At 44.8% G+C, this 24,483-nt stretch overlaps 1 protein-coding gene across 2 annotated transcripts in view; it reads left to right on the top strand.

Moving 5' to 3' along the window:
• LOC137357255 (GDNF family receptor alpha-2-like) overlaps positions 1–24,483 on the top strand; it is a 217,401-nt gene that overhangs the window by 26,111 nt on the left and 166,807 nt on the right. Inside the window, exons 3-4 of one of the 2 annotated variants that reach the window (XM_068023453.1) lie at positions 7,858–7,950; positions 20,086–20,169. In XM_068023453.1, coding sequence (XP_067879554.1) covers positions 7,858–7,950; positions 20,086–20,169 — 177 coding nt within the window. The remainder of the gene's footprint in view (positions 1–7,857; positions 7,951–20,085; positions 20,170–24,483) is intronic. The other variant, XM_068023454.1, reaches the window with a different exon arrangement.

Below are 24,483 nucleotides of genomic sequence, written 5' to 3'. Positions count from 1 at the left end.
ATCAGTCCCCTGAGATGTGGAAGGTCAGGGGACCTCAGCATGGAGATGCATGATGGGTGGTTTATGGAGGATGATGGGACTTCGAGAAGGATGATGGAGTTTAGAAAAGGATGATGACAAGGGCATTATCAGAGGGTGAAGGCGGAGAGGTCCGTAAGCAGAGCACTGGAAGAGAGAAAGGCATAAGTTTGGGTAAATAGTAATCCAAGCCTTGGCTTCACGTAAATTAACACAAGTAAACTTCCCTTCTGGGAGAGCAGCAGACAGGAGCAGATCTGCGGGAGCAACAGAGAGCGGGGAGCAGTTAAATAAAGGCCGAGGATCGCGGCCTACAGCACTTACCTTCCGGGAGAGCAGGGAACAGAAGAGGACCTGTGGGTGGGACACGGAGTGGGGAACCCACCCACCACTCTTCCTGAAAACAATCACCCAAAGAATTACCTAGATTGTTCTGAGAGCTTTGGGAATTTTTTGATCAGTTTCACAGAGATGTGCTCTGATGTGAACTAATCTGTAGTTTGTATATTTTCTCAGGGCTTTGGATTTATTTGTCATTAAGCATAATGTCTCGTAGACATTAATGCAGTGCAATTACTGAAACATTAAACTAGATACTGAAATATTTAGCAAGGCATAATGTAAGATAAAAATTTTACTTTTGTCATGACACTGCAGGATTTGATGGAAAGTCACGAGGACCTGACTGTTAATCACACTTGGCCTTGTAAATGAAAATCTATATCTTCACACTCAAGGGTGAAGCCCTGTTTATAATAGTCAAGCAAAGTGCCTTTGAACCTTTTTATTTTTTCTGTTAGCTGAAATGCTCTGTCCCCAGCCCCCTGCTCAATTGGTTGTGGTCAGCTGGTCAAAAACTGCACTTCCGCCATGACCAGTGGAACACCAGTGGAGGATCAAAGAGGATCACTTCAGCCCAACCTGTTCGGCGGGAACCTGTCAGGGTCAGAAACCTCCAGTCTTACACACCACCCTGTTTTATAAGTCAATGTGCAGCCAATCCAATCTGAGCCGATCCAGTCAGTCTTACGGCTGCAGGTAAGATTAAGATTATCCCTGAGAAAACAAGGTTTTCCTTTTCCACAATGAATGGATGACTTGCTACTTTACAAGACACCCATGGGCAGTGTGGCCAACACTTGTGATTTCATGAATAATTTATTCGTTTCACACTCCAGTTTTAATTTTCGTGAGTCACATGAACAGAAAGGGAATTTCTTCCTCTCTCTCACTATTTCTGTGTTCTTTTTTTGCTCACACTCACTCTCTCGCCAATAGCCATGAAGCTGTAGATGAATGCTGTGTGAGACATTGTGTTTTGTCCAATAACTCTCCTGTGAAGTGCCGTGGGATGTGTTACTTTGTTAAAGTTGCTGTATAAATGCAAGTTGTTGTTATGGAGTACAGGTTGTGGACCTCAGGCTGGGGACAGGGAAATTGAGCTCCGATCTAAAGAAAGAATAGAGGGTTTCAAAAGACTTTGCCGAATTATTTCTGCGCTCTCCATGGCATGACTGGTCTCTTGATAAGTACGTAGCTTGGAGCAAGATCTTTAACGGGACTACTCAGGTTTCCATTTTGAATTGTATGCTCGTCATATCCCCTCACTTATCCCGACAGCCTGCTATAATTAGGGAATTCTGAACACACCTCATCTTGTAGCATCTCAAAACACACTCGTGCAACAATGTTTTACACCAGTGAGTCAGCAGTAAGGTGGGTAACTCTGGTTGGATGTATTCCAGGAGGTTTTATCCATGGCATCCAACCACCCCACCTCGAGCTCCTGCCATTGGTGGTGTGACATGTCCATCCAAGTAACACTCTTCCCCCACACCAGTTAGAAAGCAAAGAAACAAGGGTGAAGAGCCTTCAGACCTGAACTATTGTACAGAGTGGTCACTTCGGCAAGATCCTGAAAATTCTAGCATGCAGAAGTCCGCATTTCAGGAGTGTTATTTGTTGACCTGACGAGCTTTCAAATTGGTTGTTGGTACTTTACGAGCATGTGACAGTGAATCATAACTATTTTAAGAAGACTGAGCATGAAGATTTATGAGCCTTGAGTTGAAAGGTTTGAACTGATTGATCTTCCTCCGAATTATGTTTCTTTCTCTTCTGACGAGGTTTGTTGCCTCTGATGCCTTGGGTCCTGAAGTCATGGTTTAGTCACGCAGGAGTAAAAAGGAATTGCGGTTCGTTTTGCATCATGGAAAACTCGTTTGCAGGAAGACTGCACAAACGTAAAGGGCGCCATTTTAACCTAATGCTCTGGTCAGGGAACCCATGGGATCAGGTGGAACACCGGTTTTACACCCTGCCCTGTCTTGCTTTCCACTGATCAACGCTGGGGAAAGAAATCATCGACAAGCAAGTTAGGTCAAAACTGGCCCCAAATATTATAGGCAGACAAATCGATTGCAATTCTGGACCTGATACTAAAATGGTGAAAGTTTCACCATTCATCCCCACCATCCTCTGAGTTTGGCAGGGCATTAGGAGCTGCCAAATTATGGTCTGGCACCACAGGTCACTCATACTCCAGGCATGGACCAAATGTGAGAACCACAAAAAATATAACAGAAATTAAAAACCATTTTCAGACAATCATTCTGTCAGATGATCAGATTCAAGGAATCAAAATGGAATTCGATCTCTGGTTTGGTTTGTGTCTGATGGGAAGATATCGGACAGTTAGTCTTGGGCAAGGCTTTGTCCCACCAATGTTGAAGTAAGCCATCAAACAGTTGGGTAATGAGAGCGTTGATGACAGAGTGACAAGGCGCAAAGATTTTAGCAGAAAGGCTCTTCACCAAGTGATAATTGCAGTGTCCAGAAATGAACAGTCATGTGTTGCGAACATAATGTTTTATCTGAAGTTGTCAGTGTCAGGCTCTTTCTTTGCAAAATCTCAATGTTACCCATCAAACCTGTCAGTGGAAGGCTGCAGTAGCAGTGACATTTGAATGGTGGCTGACACTTTAATCTTGTACGTGTCCAACCAAACTACACTCTAGTTTGCATTTCGAAAGCGCCAAACCCTCAGATGTAACCCACCTCAAAGCAGACCATCCTTGCTGTGCATGGCATCAAAGCAACAGAAAGTGAGATACATCTCACTGGTTGTTCTTCACGAGTGGGAGTGCCCTTCACCCTTTGTGGTCATTCTACTTATCTCTGTGCAGTCATGCTTTGGGAGCGCTGAGTAAGAGACCTCATCAGCTCAGCCTTCCTCTTTGTTTGGCCAGTGAGAAAGTTTGAGCTAAATCTGGCTTGTCAAAGTTGGTTTTCAGCCAATGAAAACCCAGTTTTCCTAAATTCAAAGTGATGTCCAGGAGGAAGCAGAACTAAGGTAACTAAAAGTTTCAGAACTGGATTTCCTTTTGGGAAAATGAAGCTCGGCAAGGTGCTTTATGTATTGGAAAAAATTAAACTTGGAAAATGTAAAATGTAAGGAAAAAATGGACAAGGAAGAATACAGAGAAAAGACGGATGAAAGGATTAATGTATCTAAGATGTCGGTTTCATTTTTTTCTTGACTATTCTGTGAAACAGCTGGGACTTTTTTTTTTACATGAAAGGCATGTTCTAAAAGTAGGCTATTGTTCATGCTCATTAATCACAGAGAGAGGGGAGATGAGAATGTTTTTGATGTCGCAAGTTTTTATGATCTGGAATGCACTGCCTGGAAGGGCGGTGGAAGCAGATTCAATAGTATCTTTCAAAATAGAACTGGATAATTGTTTGAAAAGCAAAGATTTTCAGGGATATGGGGAAAGGTCAAGAGAGTGGGACTAACTGGATTGCTCTTTCAAAGAACCTGCACAGGCATGATGGACCAAATGGCTTCCTGCACTGTAAGGTTCTATAATTATAATATGAAATTCAAGAGAATTGGCAAAGTACCTGAGAAACATCTGATTGATGGGTGCAAGGTATTGGGTGGAGTCGGATATTTGCTGGTGTCATGTAGGCCCCCCATTGCCAAGAATGAGGCATATTAACTTTGTCATATGAACATTGCTGGGAAGAAGAGAAGGCCTGTTACAAGGGTTGCCAGACACTTAGCTGAAAAACATTTGCATACTAACAGACAGTGCCTGTGGAGACAAAAGGACCATTCCCTGACACATTCAACCCACAATGGATTTTGATCACCAGACATTGAAGGTGTAAGGAGAGAATTCCAGAGACTGCTAAGGTGATACAATCTACAAAAGCCAGGACTGGTGAAAGCAGCTGGTCACATGACTAACTGGCTGCTCCAGGGCTTTTTGAACTAGCCACAGAGCTTCTGAACTCAGAAAGACTGTTTGCTCCTGGAGTGAGAAGACCTCTCCTGTCTGCTCCCATTTCTTTCTCACAAGCCTCTGGACCCACTGAGGACACATGAACTTCAAGAGAGAAAAGTCTCCTACAGCAAACAAGGTTTAAGAAGAATACTGGGCCCCAACATAAAGCAAGACCGACCGACAATCAAGAACTTTACAGCGAGCTCGAAGAACAGTAACAAAAACCACCTTCAGATATTGCTTCAAACTTTTCCACTTTATTTCTTCTGCTCTTTTCTGTCTCTATCTGCATGTGTGTATCGCGTATGCATACTAGTGTGGGCGCGTCGCGTATCCGTTGGCGTTAACCTAATTAGAGTTTCAAACCTGCTTCACAGGAGTGATTATAAAACAAAATATGACACCAAGCTCTATAAGCAGATATTAGCACAGGTGACCAAAAGCTTGGTCAAAGAGGTAGGTTTTAAGGACCATCTTAAAGGAGGCGGAGAGGTTTAGGGAGGGTACTCCAAAACCTCGGGCCCAGGCAGCTGAAGGCATGGCTGGCAATGCTGGAGTGATTAAAACCAGATGACGGACAGGAGACCAGAACTGGAGGGTTATAAGGCCGGAAGTTATTGCAGAGATGGGAATAGATAAAACCATGGAGTGGTTTGAAAACAAGGATGAGGATTTTAAAATCAAGGCCTTGTGTAACTGGGAACCAGTGTAGGTTGACAAGCACAGTGGTGATGGGCCAAGGTGCGAGTTAGGACATGGGCAGTAAAGTTTTAGATGACCTCAATCTTAAGGAGGGTCGACTTGTGGAGTGCGTTGGAATAGTCAAGTTGAGAGGTAACAAAAGGCATGGATCAGGGTTTCTGCAGCAGATGAGCTGAGGCAGGGGAGGAGTCAGGTGATATTACAGAAGTGTCAGCAGGCGGTCTTAGTGACAGCACGAAAACATGGTTAGGAGACCATCTCGGGTTCAAATATAACACCAAGGTTGTTATCAGTCTGATTCCGCCTCTGACAGTTGCCAGCAAGAGGGATGGAGTCGGAGGTGAGGGATTGGAGTTAGTGGTGGGGCCTCAGACAATGGCTTCAGTTTTAGCAATATTTAGTTGGTGGAAATTTCTGCTCATTCAGTACTTACAGCATTTACAGCACAAAAGCAGGCCATTCGGCCCACATGGTTCCTACTGGTGTTTATGCTCCACCTGAGCCTCCTCCCACACTAATTCATCACACTCGAACAACATATCCTTCCAGTCCTTTCTCCCTCATGTGTTTATCCAGCTTCCCCTCAAATGTGTCTATGCTATTTAACTCAACCACTCCCTGTGGTACCGAGTTTCACATTCTCACCACTCTCTGGCTATTCTCTTGTGTTACGGCCAAGGTGAGGAGGGGGGTCACAGCTGCCCCTCTTGCCCTTCCTTTTATTTGACCGCAACAGGGTTTATTCTTTTTTAAACAGTGGTTGTGCTTACCACCTCAGTGAGGGTTTTACCTTTTTCCGACAATGTAATCGTGAAAAAGCCAATTGGACAGGTTTTCTTGAGTTTAAACAAGAAAAAGTTAAGTTTATTAAACTCAGCAAGCTAAACCCGATCTAAACTCGCAAAAAAAAGCTGCAGATTCACACGAGGATCACACACACACACAAATAGATTACAAAGTGGAAATTAGGATTTTTTTGTTTGGAATAAAGTTCAGAAAAAATAAAAGTTAAATACACAGTCAGAGGTTGGATGATTCAGTGGTCTTACAGCTGGAGTTGTATTCTTGAAGTCGTTGGCTGGTCAAAGTGCAATTTGTCGTTGGCCTGCTTTACTCAGGGTTTTCTTGAAGACAGGATTGTAGTTGGCTCTCTTCCTCTGGTCTCTGGTTGTAGCAGTCTATAGGCTTGGAGGGTCCACAGTTGCAGACGGTTTTCAAACTTGATGCTTTTTGGAGAGAGAGAAAGAAAGGGAGGCACACAGCCTTCTCTGCTGCTGCACACTCAGTTACTGCTTGTCTCTTTGTGTGCAACAAAACTCCCAATTTTTCACAGCCTGGGGAGACAGTCACATGGGTCTCTCAATCCCCTTTGTTTTTCGTGAGGTCCAAAGTCTAAAGCCCAAAAACCTTCTCAGGTGGTATTGTCAGTGTTTCCCCCGTGGAGGGACATCTCATGAATGGCTCAAGATGGCTTTGCATGTCCTGATAACGAGGGTGATCTGGATAATCTAGTCAGTTAGCCAAAGCATTGTCCAAGCTGGGCTTCTTGTTAGACTTCTGGCTCCGGTTGGGGTCTTGGAATGTGGTCTTTCAGATGCAAATTGCTGTGGCCATCTTGGCTTCCAGTTTTTTAAAGAACGTTAAGTGTAGGATTTTCCCCATTAAAAGCCGAATGTAAGTTTCCAACTGATTAATTAATATTTCTCATTTGGCATATCGTGTTTTCTTGACACTTCAATTTCCGATTGGATCTTATACTTATGGCCCCTAGTTCCAGTTTTCCCCATCTTCACTTCATCTATCCTATCAAAACCCTTTCACAATCTTCCATCAGCTCATCACTCAGTCTTCTTTTTCCAGAAAATCATAAGATTTGTTTGCAATTTTAATTCCATGTGACATTGCTGTAGAAGTGCTAGATTCAGGACTATTTTTATACAGATGTGTGGAAGCTAGTTGTGGTTAATCAGAGGATATGTTCTCTTCTCTCCCTCTTATCTGCCTCTGTCAAGTTAATGGTGTTTTTTTTTTCTCCACCTCTGGTCTACTTCAGTCTCTGTTTCTCTCTGTTCTTTTCTGTTCATCTCTGCCTTTTTCTTTCTTGTTTTTCACTCTGTGTGCCTCTATTTCTTTCTCTTTTCCTTTTGGGTGGGAGATGTAGGGAAGGGAACCTGCAGGGCTACGGACTAAATGCTGGAAAGTGGGATTAAGCTCGGTGGCTCTTTTTCTTTAAGTGGCGCAGACACGATGGACCAAGTGGCTTCTTTCTTGCCATAAATTACGACTATTCTTTGATAAGGCTCAGTGTGGAGGGTCACATTTACGGCCAGTGGATGTTGGGAAACTGTGGTTGCTTTCACATCCCATGCTGCCTCACCTCATCCCAGTTGCTTCCCCTCCATCCTGTCATTCCCATTGCCTTACATACTTGCATTTTCTTATCTTTCCCCCTCACTCCTATCATATGCCTGACCCCTTTCCCTTCACAATAATTCCTCAACTGCTGTATCCTCCATAACTCCGCGCTGACCTCTTGCTGTTCCTGCCATTCATCCCTCCATCACCGCCCAGCTTATCCTTCTCGTAACTGCTTCCTCCCCTCACTCCAGCACTTCCCACCTCATCATTCCTCCATCTGTACCCCCACATGCCGTTATCCTGATGGGCACCCGTTCCATTTTCTGATTAACCCCCTCCCCCCCTCCTCCATTCCCTCTCTGTCTCTTAGCAACGTCGTCCTAAATCCCACTCCACTATCCTCTTCCCGAAAGCTCCACTTCATCGCATCCCGTGCCTCCCCTACTTCCCCATCCCAATTTCCTGACAAGCTCCTTCTTCTCATCAGGAAAACGTGCCCAAAATCTAACCTACAGGAACGGAGCTGGGACACGCAGCTTAGAGGAAAGGAAACGCCAGCTAGTGTTGGGAGGCCTGAAAGGTAAGTAAAGCAACCTGTACAAAACTTGTAGCTTAAAAGCAACTGTGGATGTTACGCCCAGGTGTGACTTACCAAGGTGTTACATCAAACAGGAAGTAAGTGTAACAAATAGAAGATGAATGCTCAAAGCAAGATTCTTTTAATATAGTTGGAGAATTGGGGATATTGTTGCATTGCATGAGTAAGAACGAAAGGTGACGACTCTGAATTATCCAGCAGATTACACTATCGATAACTGACGCTTATCTCGTCTGTACCCTTCTCTAAAATTTGTTGCTGTGACGTTACATTTTAATTTGGGCACTGCACTTTCAACTAATAAGTTTGCACGGGACTAAGTTTTGCAAGATGGAGACCCGGGGAAAAATGCCGCCCTTCTTAAAACACTGGCCAAACATTCCACGCAGAGTTCACTTTCCCAACCACCTAACAGATCACAAATCCTCAGAAAGCAAGCCCATGGAGTATTTGTGTTCATTTGAGAGACATGTTGCGAGTGTTGTACTGTTCACTGGCTGTGGATAAAGTTCCAGTGCTTACTGGTGAGGGTACAAATTCAAAAGGAATGGACACAAACGGTGGCAGTGAATGTAATTCCACCTAATCTTTCATTTTAATCAGATTATGTACATGAGGACTTTTTAAAATAAACACAGAAAGTGCTGCAAATAGTCAGCAGTTCTGGCAGCATCTGTGGTGAGACAAGCAGTTCTGATGAAGGGTCACTGACCTGAAACGTTAACTCTGCTTCTCTCTCCACAGATGCTGCCAGACCTGCTGAGTATTTCCAGCGTTTCTTGTTTTTATAACAGAGTTAACGTTTCAGGTTGATGACCTTTCATCAGAATTGGGAAAAGTTAGAAATGTAATAGGTTTTAAGCAAGTAAAATAGGGGGAGGGCGGGAAAGGAACAAACGGGAAGGTGTGTGATAAGGTGGAAGACAGGAGAGATTAACTGACAAAAGAGTTGGCAATGCAGGGCCAAAGGGAATGGTAATGGGACAAATAAAGAAACAAAAGATGTTCCCAGAGGAGGTGTGAATGGCATAATGATGAGCAGCTGCACCCCTACTCAAAAATAAGAGAAAAACAAGATAGGCCAAAACATGCAAAGAGGAAACAAAATGGGGGCAGAGATAATAGTTTGAAATTGATGAATTCAGTATTGAGTCCGGAAGGCTGTAAACTGCCTAATTGAAAGATGAGGTGCAGTTTCTCCAGCTTGCATTAAGTTTCATTGGAACACTGCAGGAGGCCGAGGCCAGAGAGGTCAGTGCGAGAGCAAGGTGGAGAATTAAAATGACAGGTGACTGGAAGCTCAGGGTCATGCTTGCATACTGAACGGAAGTGATCCACAAAGCTGCCACCCAATCTGCATTGAGTCTTCCCAGTGTAGAGGAAACCACATCGTGAGCAGCGAAGACAGTATACTTAAATTGAAAGGAGTACACGTCAATCACCATTTCGCTTGAACTTTTTATTCTGGAATCGGGAGAGTTCTATTGAATAGTACAAATGATTGCATATTATTGGTCTAATGATCTACTCGACTTAGTCTGAAAACAATTAGTCGGGATTATTCAATGGACATGCTTGGCTAGCTCAGCAGATAGAACTCTCACCTCTGAGTCATCACTTTGTGAATTTTTGACCAACTCCAAGACTTGAGCACATCATGCAGGTTAACACTGGAGCGTAGTACCGAGGGACTGCTGCAGTGTTGGTTACCACTGGAGGGCAGTGCTGAGGGAGTGCTGCAATGTTGTTGATTAACACTGGAGGGCAGTGCTGAGGGAGTGCTGCACTGTTGGTTAACACTGGAGGGCACTGCTGAGGGAGTGCTGCACTGTTGGTTAACACTGGAGGGCAGTACTGAGGGAGTGCTGCACTGTTGTTGGTTAACACTGGAGGGTGGTACTGAGGGAGTGCTGCACTGTTGTTGGTTCCCACTGGAGGGCAGGACTGAGGGAGTGCTGAAATGTTGTTGGTTAACACTGGAGGGTTGCACTGAGGGAGTGCTGCACTGTTGTTGGTTAACACTGGAGGGTTGCACTGAGGGAGTGCTGCACTGTTGTTGGTTAACACTGGAGGGTGGTACTGAGGGAGTGCTGCACTGTTGGTTAACACTGGAGGGCAGTACTGAGGGAGTGCTGCACTGTTGGTTAACACTGGAGGGTGGTACTGAGGGAGTGCTGCACTGTTGTTGGTTAGCACCGGAGGGCAGTGCTGAGGGAGTGCTGCACTGCAGGTGATGCAGGAGTGAGGTCGCTTTGTGATGGTTATTTTACTCAACAAGTATGTCCTGGTCATGAGTTCAGTTTCATTTTGTCAAGCTGCAAAATTGAATTTGAGGGAGGGTATGAGGCAAAATGACAATTACAACCCAAATGGTTCACTCGTGTCCTTGAGGAATAGGAAACTGATGCCCCTATCTGTTCCCTCCATAGTGGTTGACTGTTCATGTCCTTGTGGCTTTGCAGTTGTAACAAGAATTGCAACATAATGCCCACCACCTTCTCAGGGCAACTAGAGATGCCCCATAAATAGTAGCATTTCGCACAATCCAAGAGCAAGTTATGAAAACTGAGGTTATTGACTGGCAGGAAAGTTAGTCAGCCCAAAGTCCTTGTCCTGTGCTGTAATTTCTGCTCAGTGTCAGAAGATGTAAAAGGACACTCGAAAGGCAGATTTAAAATAACAAAGGAAAGATCTGAAGAGATAATTTGTCTGTCTATGTAGTCGATGGAGCGTTCAAGACCTTTACCAGATGTGAGTGAGCAGGTAGTTGCTGAGCAAGTGCCGCTTGATAGCACTGTCGATGACCCCTTCATCATTTTGCTGCTGATCGAGAGCAGACTGATAGTGCGGTAATTGACCGGGTTGGATTTGTCCTGCTGATTGTCGACAGGACATACCTGGGCAATTTTCCACATTGTCGGGTAGATACCAGTGTTGTAGCTGTACTGGAACAGCTTGGCTAGGGGCGCGGTCTGCAGCCCCCACAAGCCTGCTCCGCCATCCAATAAGATCACAGCTGATCTTCCAACCCAACTCCACCTTTATGCACTAATCCCAAGATTCCTTGATTCCCTTATCGATTTCAGTCTTGAATATACTCAACAACTGAGCATTCACAGCTCTGTGGGTAGAGAATTTCAAAGATTCACAACCCTCTGAGTAAAGAAATTTCTCCTCATCTCAGTCCAAAAAGGCTGAGCCCTTATCCTGAGACAATGTCCCCGAGTTCTGGACTCTCCAGCCAGGGAACAAGCCTCTCAGGATCTATCTTATCAGGGTCTGTCGGAATTTTATACGCTTCAAAGACATCATCTTGTATTATTCTGAACTCCGGAGAATATAGACCCATTCTGCTCAATCTCTCCTTTTGAGACAATCCTCTCATCCCAGGAATCAATCCAGTGAACCTTAGTTGCACCCACTCTCAAGCAAGTAGATCCTTCCTTAGGTAAGGAGACGAATACTGCAGACAGTATTCCAGGTGTGGTCTCACCAACGCCCTAAATAATTGCAGCAAGACTATCTGACTGTTGTACTCCAACTGTCCCTTGCAAAAAAGGCTAACATCTCTTCCCAATTTCTTGCTGAACCTTCATTTTAGCTCTATGTACAAAGATCATGGAATGAGGTTTAAACCCACAACCTTCTGGTTCCAGGGTGAGTGTGATCACATATGCAATGAGGCACCAAGCAAAAAATTAGGTGCTTGATTGGAGAGGCCGAGTAAGAATGCGACTGATAAAGAACGAATATGACGGGTTATTACCACCCATCCCCCCCTGCAATGGTGCAGAGTAGCAATGCCAGTTGAGCACGCCAGGGACAAAACCAATTGAATAAAAACGCAGTTAGTGCATCCATCCTTCATAATTTAAATTGATATTAGTGAGGATTGCTGGATTTAATTTTCAGGAAGATAAGATAAAATTCTATATATTTTTAACATTTTCTCTATTTTGATTTCCCCCAATGCTCAGACAGCAGCCTCACGATATCCTGCATCTGGGAAACTCTTCAATTACCAACTTAAGTTATTATCGTTCCAATTTTCCGACAGCAGCTGAATTCTGAATTGGAATTGGAAGGGTTCAGGTCCAGGAGGCCTTTGACCTGTGACATCTTCTCCTTCCAGAATACCAATCTCACGACACAAGAGGCAACCAGGCCTCGATTAATGTCTCCTCTGAAGGATGGCATCCCTAACAGTGTAGCACTCCCACGCTACCACACTTCACTGTCAGCCTGCATTGTGTGCTCAACCATGTCAAGTAAGCCAAGCAGTGCAGCCTCTGCTGTCCAGGAGTTTGGTGTTTGGAGGCCACTGGAAAGGTTCAATCCCTATTCTAATTCATTCCTGTCTATCTCAAGTTGTTAATACTGACAGACCTTGGTGTTCTGATATAGGATTTATCCACCACTGAGGCGACAATTAGAACAACAGCCCTGTTCCAAAGCTCCAGACCCAGCAACTGCAACCCAGAAAAGCACTGGCACCAGTGAGACTGAATCACCTGTTAGCTTGATGCAGATTGCCAAGGCTCAGAAGGATGGTGGTTTGGATATATTTACATGAGAGGGTATGCTCCCCTATCGTGAGTGCTGTGACTTAATTCTCAGGGAGAATTCCACTTCTGTAATACCACCAGTCTCTGACCCTGCCACGGCCCAGCTGCTGCTGAAACCCTCATCCGTGTTACCTCAAGACTCAACTATTCCACTGCTCACGGCTGGCCGCCGAGCCGTAACCCTCTGTAAACCTCATCGCAACCAAAACTCTGCTGCCCATGTCCTAACTCACACTAAGTCCCGCTCAGTCATCACCCACTGTGCTCACTGGCTGACATTGGCTCCCGGTCTCGCACCTTTGTTTCAAATCATTCCGTGGCCTCTTCCCTTTGTCTCTATAATCTCCCCAAGACCTCCAACTCTCTTCGAACTCTATGTTCATTCAAGTCTGGCTTCTTATGCATCACCCTGACATCCCCTTCCCTTCACCTTACACTGACAGATGGACCTTCAGTCATGTAGACCCTAAGCTCTGTTTATCCCTCACCAAAACTCTCCACCTCCCTCTCCTTCTGCCATAAAACACAAGAACACAAGAAATAGGAGCAAGAGTAGACCATATGGCCCATCGAGCCTTCTTGGCCATTCAAAACGAACATGGCTGATCTTAGGATTCAGCTCCACTTTCCCGCCCGCTCGCCATATCCCTTGATTTCCTGAGAGACCAAAACTCTGTCTATCCCAGTGTTAAATATATTCAACGATGGAGCATCCACAACTCTCTGGGGTAGAGAATTCCAAAAATTCACAACCCTCTGACTGAAGTAATTTTTTCTCATCTTACTCCTCAATGATCGGCTCATTATCCTGAGACTGTGACCCCATGTTTTATATTCCCCGACCAGCGGAAATAATCTCTCACTGTCTACCCTATCAAGCCCCTTTAGAATCTTATATGCTTCAATAAGATCACCTCTCATTCTTCTAAACTCCACAGAATACAGGCCCAATTTGCTTAGCCTCTCACCATAGGACAACCACTTCATCCCAGGGACCAATCCAGTGAACCTTTGCTGCACTGGCACCCCATCCACCACCTTCCACATTCACTCCCTTCACTACTGACGCACAGTGGCAGCAGTGTGTACCATCTACAATATGGTTTCTTCACTATTGCTGGGTCACCAAGGCTCCTTCGACAGTGCTGTTGTATTATTGCTTTAAGAGTGATATCCCTTTAAGAACTCAGTATGCTAATGGTCTAAGTACCAGGATGTAGTCTTGTGGGTGTAAACCACAGACAATCTGCACTGTAATACCCTGGACACAGATTCTGTGTATAGTTTGCTCTGTATTGTATATATTACTTTTACCTGTTAATAAACCTTCCAGAGATCTTCAACATACTGGAATCCACGAACCTCATTGTGTTGCTTAAGACAACACAAAGGAGCGCCTGACAAGCACCTTCCAAACCCACGACATCTACCACCTAGAAGGACAAGGGCAGCAGATGCATGGGAACACCACCAAGTTTCCCTCCAAGCTGTTTCCCTCCAACATCCTGACAAGTTCACTGTTCCTTCACTGTCGCTGGGTCAAAATCCTGGAACTCCCTCCCTAACAGCACTGTGGGTGTACCTACACCCCGGGGACTGCAGCAGTTCAAGAAGGCAGCTCACCACCACCTTCTCAAGGGCTATTTGGGATTGGCAGTAAATGCTGGCTTAGCCAGCGACGCCCACATCCCATTTCAGCTCTGGAGATTCTTGCATCAGTTTTGCAATATTTCTGCTTATATCTGAAAGATTGCATTTGAAATGGGGAGAGCATGAATATTTAAAATGCATGACACCATTAGGGATGTGGTAATTCAGTCATGCATTATTGATCTCTCTAATTCCAGTGATATCATCAATCAAAAGTGTAATGTTCTATCAGTAAAGCTGTGATTTAATGATGAACTTTGGTTATGAGCTTTGGGATGTCCTAAGGATGTATTAAGTTGCTCGAAGTTGTCTCTTAGAGTAGCAAGATTAGGTTTCAGAGAAAAATTAGAGGCGTCAGTACTGTTTCAGGTGATGATGTAAGTCCTGTTTTTGGGGATGTGAATTCGCGAGGTTGACATTTATTGCCCATTCCTCATTGCGCCGAGGTGGTGGTGAGACGACCGAAAAGCTTGCTGGGCCCTTTCAGAAGGAGTTAATAAGTATGGGACTGGAGTCACATATCACATATAAAGTCTTCAATTGGGAGGTGTGAGAGGGTGAGGGGCTGGGGGTATGAGACCTGGCACACAGAATGGCTGCCAGAGTGTACGGAACATGTGGGCATGGGTTGGGGAACAGGGTGTACGGGTTAGGGAAATGGAGGAAGAGTGGGGAAGAGGGACTAACTGGGTGGCTCTTTTAAAGATCTGGCCCAGGCACCATGGGCCAAATGGCTGTCTGAATCTATAATGTGGGATAGGAGAGCAAGGGTATGGGACAGGGGTAATGGAATAGGATCAGGAGAGGGGGGTTAGCCGATATCAGATGGGGTAAGAGATGCAAGGGATGGAATGGGGTGTGTATAAAGGGATGAGGGATTGGAAGCTGATCAGTGGTAATGCGTGTCCGGAGGGGATAAGGGGCAGGAGGTAAACTGTGGGCAGGCGATAAGGTGCATGGAATAGTGGGGAGAAAGCTGGGGTTTGTGGCAAGAGAATTGATTTACGTTTTCTTTGACAAATGTAAAAAAAAAGTCAGCCCAACCGGGAAAGGTCGGCAGATTTCCTTCTCTAAAAGTCATGAATGAAGCAGTTGGATTTTGTCCCCAGTCGCTTCATCATCGCTTGTACTGGGACCAGCTTTTGATTTCACATTTTTTATAACTGAACTAAAATTCTCTTGTGGCCACAGTGGGATTTAAACTCACTGTTTACTGGATTACCAGTCCAGTAATATGACCATGAAGCTACTGTACTGCTCGAGGAATTGCTGTCTCATTTATCACCAATGTATTCAGTTTACAGCGCTAGTTTCAGCGATGATAGCATCATACTTTTTATCACGTTACCTAGTGGACAAGCTGAGAGAGTGTACTGAGAGAGTGACTGCATCCCTTTAAATACCATTGACAGACCAAGTAGAGGCCAGTCACTGAAGCAACAGAGTAAGTTTGCTTGTGACAGATGCAGGCCAGTAAATTTTCTGGATTTGTGTCAGAAAGTTCCAGCGATGAATCAATACCATGATATTTATCAACAAATAGGAACAGATATTGCGGTGAGAAAAACGAGTCAGTTAACACGTCAGCCAGCCAGAACAATTAGTGCTGTCAATTTGAATGAATCTGGTCAGTGGAGCCTGTTCTCATAAGTGCCCCTCGTTAACATATCTTGCATTTTTTTATTCATTCATGGGATGTGGGCATCGCTGTCTAGGGTAGCATTTATTGCCCATCCCTAATTGCCCTTGAGAAGGTGGTGGTGAGCTGCCTTCTTGAACCGCTGCAGTCCATGTGGGGTAGGTACACCCACAGTGCTGTTCGGAAGGGAGTTCCAGGATTTTGACCCAGCGACAGTGAAGGAACGGCGATATAGTTCCAAGTCAGGATGGTGTGTGGCTTGGAGGGGAACTTGCAGGTGGTGGTGATCCCATGCATCTGCTGCCCTTGTCCTTCTCGGTGGTAGAGGTCACGGGTTTGGAAGGTGCTGTTGAAGGAGCTTTAGTGAGTTGCTGCATTGCATCTTGTAGATGATACACACTGCTACCACTGTGCTTCGGTGGTAGAAGGAGTGAATGTTGGTGAATTGGGTGCCAGTCAAGCGGGCTGCTTTGTCCTGGATATTGTCGAGCTTCTTGAGTGTTGTTGGGGCTGTACCCATCCAGGCAAGTGGACAGTATTCCATCACACTCCTGACTTGTGCCTTGTAGATGGTGGACAAACTTTGGGGAGTCAGGAGGTGAGTTACTCCATGGAATAAATTAATTGGGATAACTTGGTCGCACTTTGATACATTTGTCCTCAAAGACACTGAAGGTAGAGGGGTCAGAACAACCCACATTATCTCCAGATATCGAAATGTCGTAGTCGTATGTAATGTGTTCACTGAGCAAGATTCCCATCTGATGCAACAGCCATTTCGTTTCTCAAATCAATAACTATCAAATCATGAACCTTCTTGGGCATGGCAGGAAATAGAGTTCCAACACCACCAAGAAATTCAATTCTGTTCAAAGAGTGAAATGTCACAACCAATTCTTAATTGATGGACTGGTTTTGCCAAATCGTCTAGAACAAAGAACAGGACAGCACAGGAACAGGCCATTCGGCCCTCCAAGCCTGTGCCGATCTTGATGCCTGCCTAAACTAAAACCTTCTGCACTTCCGGGGTCCGTATCCCTCTATTCCCATCCTATTCATGTATTTGTCAAGATGCCTCTTAAACGTCCCTATGGTACCTGCTTCCACCACCTCCCCCGGCAACATGTTCCAGGCGCTCACCACCCTCTGTGCAAAGAACTTGCCTCGCACATCCCCTCTAAACTTTGCCCCTCTCACCTTAAACCTATGTCCCCCAGTAACTGACTCTTCCACTCTGGGAAAAAGCTTCTGACTATCCACTCTGTCCATGCCACTCATAACTTTGTAAACCTCTATCATGTCGCCCCTCCACCTCCGTCGTTCCAGTGAAAACAATCCGAGTTGATCCAACCTCTCCTCATAGCTAATGCCCTCCAGACCAGGCAACATCCATGTAAATAAAAACAAGAAATGCTGGAATCACTCAGCAGGTCTGGCAGCATCTGTGGAAAGAGAAGCAGAGTTAACGTTTCGGGTCAGTGACCCTTCTTGAGTTCCGAAGAAGGGTCACTGACCCGAAACGTTAACTCTGCTTCTCTTTCCACAGATGCTGCCAGACCTGCTGAGTGATTCCAGCATTTGTTTAGAGATACAGCACTGAAACAGGCCCTTCGGCCCACCGAGTCTGTGCCGACCATCAACCACCCATTTATACTAATGCTACACTAATCCCATATTCCTACCACATCCCCACCTGTCCCTATATTTCCCTACCGCCTACCTATACTAGGGGCAATTGCTAATGGCCAATTTACCTATCAACCTGCAAGTCTTTGGCATGTGGGAGGAAACCATTTCTTGTTTTTATTTCAGATTTCCAGCATCCGCAGTATTTTGCTTTTATTTTAACATCCTAGTAAACCTCTTCTGTACCCTCTCCAAAGCCTCCACGTCCTTTTGGTAGTGTGGCGACCAGAATTGCACGCAATATTCTAAGTGTGGCCTAACTAAGGTTCTGTGCAGCTGCAGCATGACTTGCCATTTTTTATACTCTATGCCCCGACCGATGAAGGCAAGCATGCCACATGCCTTCTTGACTACCTCATCGACCTGCGTTGCCATTTTCAGTGACCTGTGGACCTGTACACCCAGATCTCTCTGTCTGTCAATACTCCTAAGGATTCTGCCATTTACTGTATACTTCCCACCTGCAAAAGACCTTCCAAAATGCATTATCTCACATTTGTCCGGATTAAACCCCATCTGCCTTTTCTCCACCCAAGTCTCCAACCGATCTATATCCTGCTGTATCCTCCGACAATCCTCATCACTATTCGCAACTCCACCAACCTTTGTGTTGTCCGCAAACTTACTAATCAGACCAGCTACATTTTCCTCCAAATTATTTATATATACTACAAACAGCAAAGGTCCCAGCACTGATCCCTGCGGAACACCACTTACCGCAGCCCTTCATTCAGAAAAGCACCCTTCCACTGCTACCCTCTGTCTTCGATGACCGAGCCAGTTCTGTATCCATCTTGCCAGCTCACCTCTGATTCCGTGTGACTTCACCTTTGGTACCAGCCTGCCATGAGGGACCTTGTCAAAGGCTTTACTGAAGTCCATATAGACAACATCCACTGCCCTTCCTTCATCAATCATCTTCGTCACTTCCTCAAAAAACTCAATCAAATTGGTAAGACACGACCTCCCCTTCACAAAACCATGCTGGCCTCTTGCTAATAAGTTTGTTTGTTTCCAAATGGGAGTAAATCCTGTCCTGAAGAATCCTCTCTAACAATTTCCCTACCACTGACATAAGGCTCACGGCCTATAATTTCCTGGATTATCCTTGCCACCCTTCTTAAACAAAGAAACAACATTGGCTATTCTCCAGTCCTCTGGAACCTCACCTGTAGCCAATGAGGATACAAAGATTTCTGTCAAGGCCCCTGCAATTTCTTCCCTTGCCTCCCTCAGTATTCTGGGGTAGATCCCATCAGGCCCTGGGGACTTATCTACCTGAATGTTTTGCAAGACGCCCAACACCTCCTTTTTGATAACGACATGACCGAGACTATCCACACTCCTTTCCCTCGACTCATCATCCACCAAGTCCTTCTCCTTGGTGAATACTGATGCAAAGTACTCATTTAGTACCTCGCCCATTTCCTCTGGCTCCACACATAGATTCCCTTCTCTGTCCTTGAGTGGGCCAATCTTTTCCCTGGTTACCCTCTTGCTCTTTATATACGTATAAAAAGCCTTGGGATTTTCCTTAATCCTGTTTGCCAATGACTTCTCATAACCCCTTTTAGCCCTCCTGACTCCTTGCTTAAGTTCCTTCCTACTTTCTTTGTATTCCTCAAGGGCTTCGTCTGTTCCTAGCCTTCTCGCCCTTATGAATGCTTCCTTTTTTTTTTGACGAGGCTCACAATATCCCGCGTTATCCAAGGTTTCCGAAACTTGCCAAACTTATCCTTCTTCCTCACAGGAACATGCTGGTCCTGGATTCTAATCAACTGATGTTTGAAAGACTCCCACATGTCAGATGTTGATTTACCCTCAAACAGCCGCCCCCAATCTAAATTCTTCAGTTCCTGCCTAATATTGTTATAATTAGCCTTCCCCCAATTTAGCACCGTCACCCGAGGACTACTCTTATCCTTATCCGCAAGTACCTTAAAACTTATGGAATTATGGTCACTGCTCCCGAAATGCTCCCCCAATGAAACTTCGACCACCTGGCCGGGCTCATTCCCCAATACCAGGTCCAGTACGGCCCCATCCCTAGCTGGCCTATCTACATATTGTTTCAAGAAGCCCTCCTGGATGCTCCTCACAAATTCTGCCCCATCCAAGCCCCTGGCACTAAGTGAGTCCCAGTCAATATTGGGGAATTTAAAATCACCCACCACTACAACCCTGTTACCTTTACATCTTTCCAAAATCTGTCTACATATCTGCTCCTCTACCTGCCGCTGGCTGCTGGATTGGGTTGCATTGACAGGGCCTGGTGGTCTGATTACTTCTGGTTCAAAGGCAGTAGGGAAGGAGTGGTGGGCAGCATGTGGGTTATGATGAAGTACGTGACACAACAAAAACAACTTCCACTGCGATTTCTGTAAGTGCATCGCAGGCATGCATGAAGCAGCTCGTGTTTATACTGGGCCTAAGCATCAGCAGTAAAAAGCCTCAAAGAGCTTCACACAACCAATTTACTTTATCCCGAAGAATCCCAAATGATTGCGGTGGAACAGAATTGAATCCCTTCTGAGTGCTGATGTTTCTAATCACTGTGTCATTCCTCACTCTTTTCAGGTGATGACCTTTATGAAAGCTCGCCCTACGAACCAGTTAACTCACGTCTCTCTGACATATTTCGACTTGCTGCAATCAGTTCAGGTAAAGAAAATGATGTTACTCTCATCTCCTCTGAAAATATTTTCTCTTCTGAAAGAGGGTAATGAGTGTGGGATTTATCTGAGGATAAGTGTTCCAGTGGTTCTGAAAGCCACTAGATTTTCACTCTTAATGGACCAAATTCCACTGAGAAATCCCCCAAGCACCAGTGCAAATCTTGTCATCCCATGTAATCGAAATAGAATTTGATCTCTTCAGATGCTGTAAAACATTGGCCCTGCTCACAGATGCTGCAGTGCAAAATACAAGGGACCTCAGCTTCAAAAAGAGTTCTGGGGACAATTCATCTCTCGTCACTTCCTTTGTTTCGACTTAAATCGAGCACAGGTCTTACAGTATTTAAATAAGAAGAAAATGTATTGTGTATTCCAAACACAGGAAAGTACGGGTCAGATGCAGGTTCATTGTGTCCTGTCCCAAATGATAAGCCCCCCTCAAACAGCTCTCCAATTCTCTTTTAAATTTTTCTACAAAGTTTGTCCCCTCTGCCACTCACTGCACTCCTCTTTCTCAAGTCATCAGATTTTAAACTATCTGCTTTTTCGAAGATTGAGCTCCCAACACCTGCTTTTAGAATTTCTGATAATCTCAGATATCTGACTGAGGTTCCATTCATTGATTACCTCATTTGTGTCATCTCATCATTAATAACGGGTGTTGGAGGCAGATGCAATCGGAAATTTCAGAAGGGAAATGGATAAAGAGTTGAAAGGGGGAAATATTTATAGGGTTATGGGGAAAGAGCAGGGAGAGTGAGATTAATTGGACAGCTCTTTCAAAGAGCGAGCTCAGGCTCGGTGGACCCCTTTCTGTATCCTTGTGATTCTTTGCCAAGTTTTCTCTCCTCCAGTGCGAGCAAATCCTGAACTCTTCCCATAATTCAGGTGCCTTCAAGTTTCATATTTCAAATACAAGATGACTAATTTGTCCAAAATAAGTGGAAATGTTGGTGACGTTTATTTCTGAGTCGGAATGGAAGCAATCTTGGGCGCACTCAGATGGCTTAAATCTGGGCCCACTTTAGATCGTTCCCGACATTAATTTGCCACTAGCCCTTCAAATAAGTGAAGCTTTTTTTGCAGGAAGTAATGTTTCCTCATCCTCATATCCAAGCCTTTGCCCTCATCTGGAAGTTACAGGCACACATGTAATTTCGCCTTTTGACAACAACTTGCATTTATATAGCACCTTTAGGGTAGTAGCCCAAGCTACTTCACAGGAACATGATCAGACAAACTGGGACACCGAGCCACATAAGGAGATACGAGGACAAGTGACTAAAAGCTTGCTCAAAGAGGGAGGTTTTCAGGAGCGTCTTGAAGGAGCACAGAGAGAGAGAGAGATGGAGAGACGGAGGGACAGAGGGAATTCCAGAGCTTAGGGCCGGGACAGCTGAAGGCATGACCACCATTTGAAACGGGAAAGAAATTGGGGGACCCACAAGTTGGGCAGCGATCTCGGATCAAGTCTTCGAAATGCCATCGAGATCCTCTTCTGACTGACCCAGCTTCTTCCAGACGACAGTTTTACGATGAGAGGAACACAAATTTCCCATGCTGCCAGGAGTGGGTTGTGTAGTTGGATCACTTGCCAACTGGCTTCCGTATTCACATCCTACCTCTTTCCAGCGATTGTTTTATCTTCCCTGTCCACATGAGCTGGATGAAACCAGTTGAGAAATGAAAACGGTTCCATTCAAATCAATGAAGACTGCACGGAAAGCTGAATGAAGATGAACCAAAATGATGGAAGTGCCAATTATGACACTGGTAATTAAGTAGAGAAATTCTTCCAGATAATTATATCTTTTTTATGATTATTGTAGTCCCTAGTTGCAGGGTAGATTTTAATCAAGGAACTCTTTCATTTATCAGGAATTCACATTAAAGGAACATTTTATGACAGAATTAAATTAACACACAATCTCACAAAAAAACTCAATTACCAATTCACTCACCTGTTTGAAAGGATTGTAACAGATAAGATTCCTTTTATAATATAATTATTTGGAAACATTTATCGAAAGATGACATCCTATTAATTTAGGTCGTCTGCCTCTACGTGAAGAGAACTATACAGAAAGAAGCTAGAAATTGCTGAAGGTAATATTAGCAGATTAAACATTTAGTGGTATAAATCTGTCTTCGGTGGTATCGGCTCGACCGTCCGCTACACCCAATACCTGGTATTCCGTTACATTGCAAGATGGTACGCTAAAGGGCTTGAGCGCAAAAGTCAAGACTGACACTCCAGTGCAGTACTGAGGGAAGGCTGCACTGTCGGAGGTGCCATCTTTCAGTTGAGATGTTAAGCTGAGGCCCCACCTGCCTGCTTGGGTGGATGTAAAAGATCCCAGGGTACTATTTCGAAGAAGAGCAGGGGAGGTACCCCTGGTGTCCTGGTCAATAATTATCCCTCAATCCGCATCATAAAATCAGATTATCTGGGTCATTATCACATTGCTTTTTGTGGGAGCTTGCTGTGCACAAATTGGCTGCTGTTTTTCCGACATTACGACAGTGACCACATTTCAGAAGTACTTCATTGACTGGACAGTGCTCTGAGGCAGTCAGTGGTCATTAAAGGCGATATATAAATGCAAGTCTTTCTTTGACAGGCAATGGCCAGTTTCAAGATTAAGTAATGTGTCAGCCATAGTCAGAGGGCAGCACTCTCACCTCTGAGCCTGAATATCTGATCAGCTTGTCGATGCATCTGGGAACTTGCTATGCGCAAAGTGCTGTATCACTCTGTGACTCTAAATAGGCTGCCTCATGACCAACCTTACAGCAGTGACAACACTTCGAAATTGATTGTCTGGGATGTACTGGGAGGTTTACAGCGCGATGCGATGCGGAGTTATGCAAATCTGGATTATCTTGTTTGAGAAAGAGAGAGAGTTCTTCTCAAATATAATGCATCTTGAGAATGGAAATAAACAACTGACAATTCTTTTCTTCATCAAAGGCTGGCTGGCTGGTGTGAGGTCACGGGATGGAAGTTCTTTGTATGCGGGCAGTTCCCAATAAACTGGATTGCCTTTTGGTTAGGTCATTAAAACAGCAAAATGGAAGTTGGCCATGAATAAAATCAGACAGAAAAACAGTCCCCTGCTACCAAACATCAATAAACTTCTTTCGGAGAGAGCTTTGTGGGTGTTCTGTGCATTGAGAATAATTAGCTTTGGAGTTTGAGTGGGAGGAGCATGTACGTGGGTTGTGTCAAGGGGTAAGCACGAAATGGTCGAAATGACAAAAAGATGAAGCCGTGCTTTACTCGTGAGAAAATAAATCTATCATGTTATTGTTTGTGACTGAGGTCTGCTGACAACTTGTTCCACTGTAAAAGTGCCTTTATGGTGTTAAAATCGGTGTCGACTGAGCCAGAGAGCAGAACAGAGACAAGTCAGTAACAGGATTCAGCAAGATCAAAAATGGCCAACTGTGTCGTTTGACTTCAAATTACATTTTTATCTTTGCTTTATCCCCGATTGTTCTCCCATTCCTCACTTTAATGACTCAAACTCAAATCTACTTGTTTTAAATTTGCTTGTCCCTCCTATTGTTCATTTGAGTACTGTGCGGTGCAATTGGGGTTTAGGGACAGCGTTCTGTGTGGTGTAATTGGGGTTCAGTGACTGTGTTCGGTGTGGGAAATTGAGGTTCAGTGACTGCGTGCTGTGTGGTGTAATTGGGGTTCAGTGACAGCGTTCTGTGTGGTGTAATTGGGGTTTAGTGACAGCGTTCTGTGCGGTGTAATTGGGGTTCAGTGACAGCGTTCTGTGTGGTGTAATTGGGGTTCAGTGACTGTGTTCGGTGTGGGAAATTGAGGTTCAGTGACTGTGTGCTGTGTGGTATAATTGGGGTTCAGTGACTGCGTTCTGTGTTGTATAATTGGGGTTCAGTGACTGCGTTCAGTGTGGTGTAATTGGGATTCAGTGACTGTGTTTGGTGTGGGAAATTGAGGTTAAGTGACTGCGTTCTGTGTGGTGTAATTGGGGTTCAGTGACTGTGTTCGGTGTGGGAAATTGAGGTTCAGTGACTGTGTGCTGTGTGGTATAATTGGGGTTCAGTGACTGCGTTCTGTGTTGTATAATTGGGGTTCAGTGACTGTGTGCTGTGTGGTATAATTGGGGTTCAGTGACTGCGTTCAGTGTGGTATAATTGGGGTTCAGTGACTGCATTCTGTGTGGTATAATTGGGGTTCAGTGACTGCGTTCAGTGTGGTATAATTGGGGTTCAGTGACTGCATTCTGTGTGGTATAATTGGGGTTCAGTGACTGCATTCTGTGTGGTA

This window comes from Heterodontus francisci, chromosome 47 (assembly GCF_036365525.1).
Source record: "Heterodontus francisci isolate sHetFra1 chromosome 47, sHetFra1.hap1, whole genome shotgun sequence".
NCBI classification, from domain to species: Eukaryota; Metazoa; Chordata; class Chondrichthyes; order Heterodontiformes; family Heterodontidae; genus Heterodontus; species Heterodontus francisci.
Note: the sequence above shows the minus strand (reverse complement) of the source record. Positions and strands in the feature narration are given on the sequence as shown.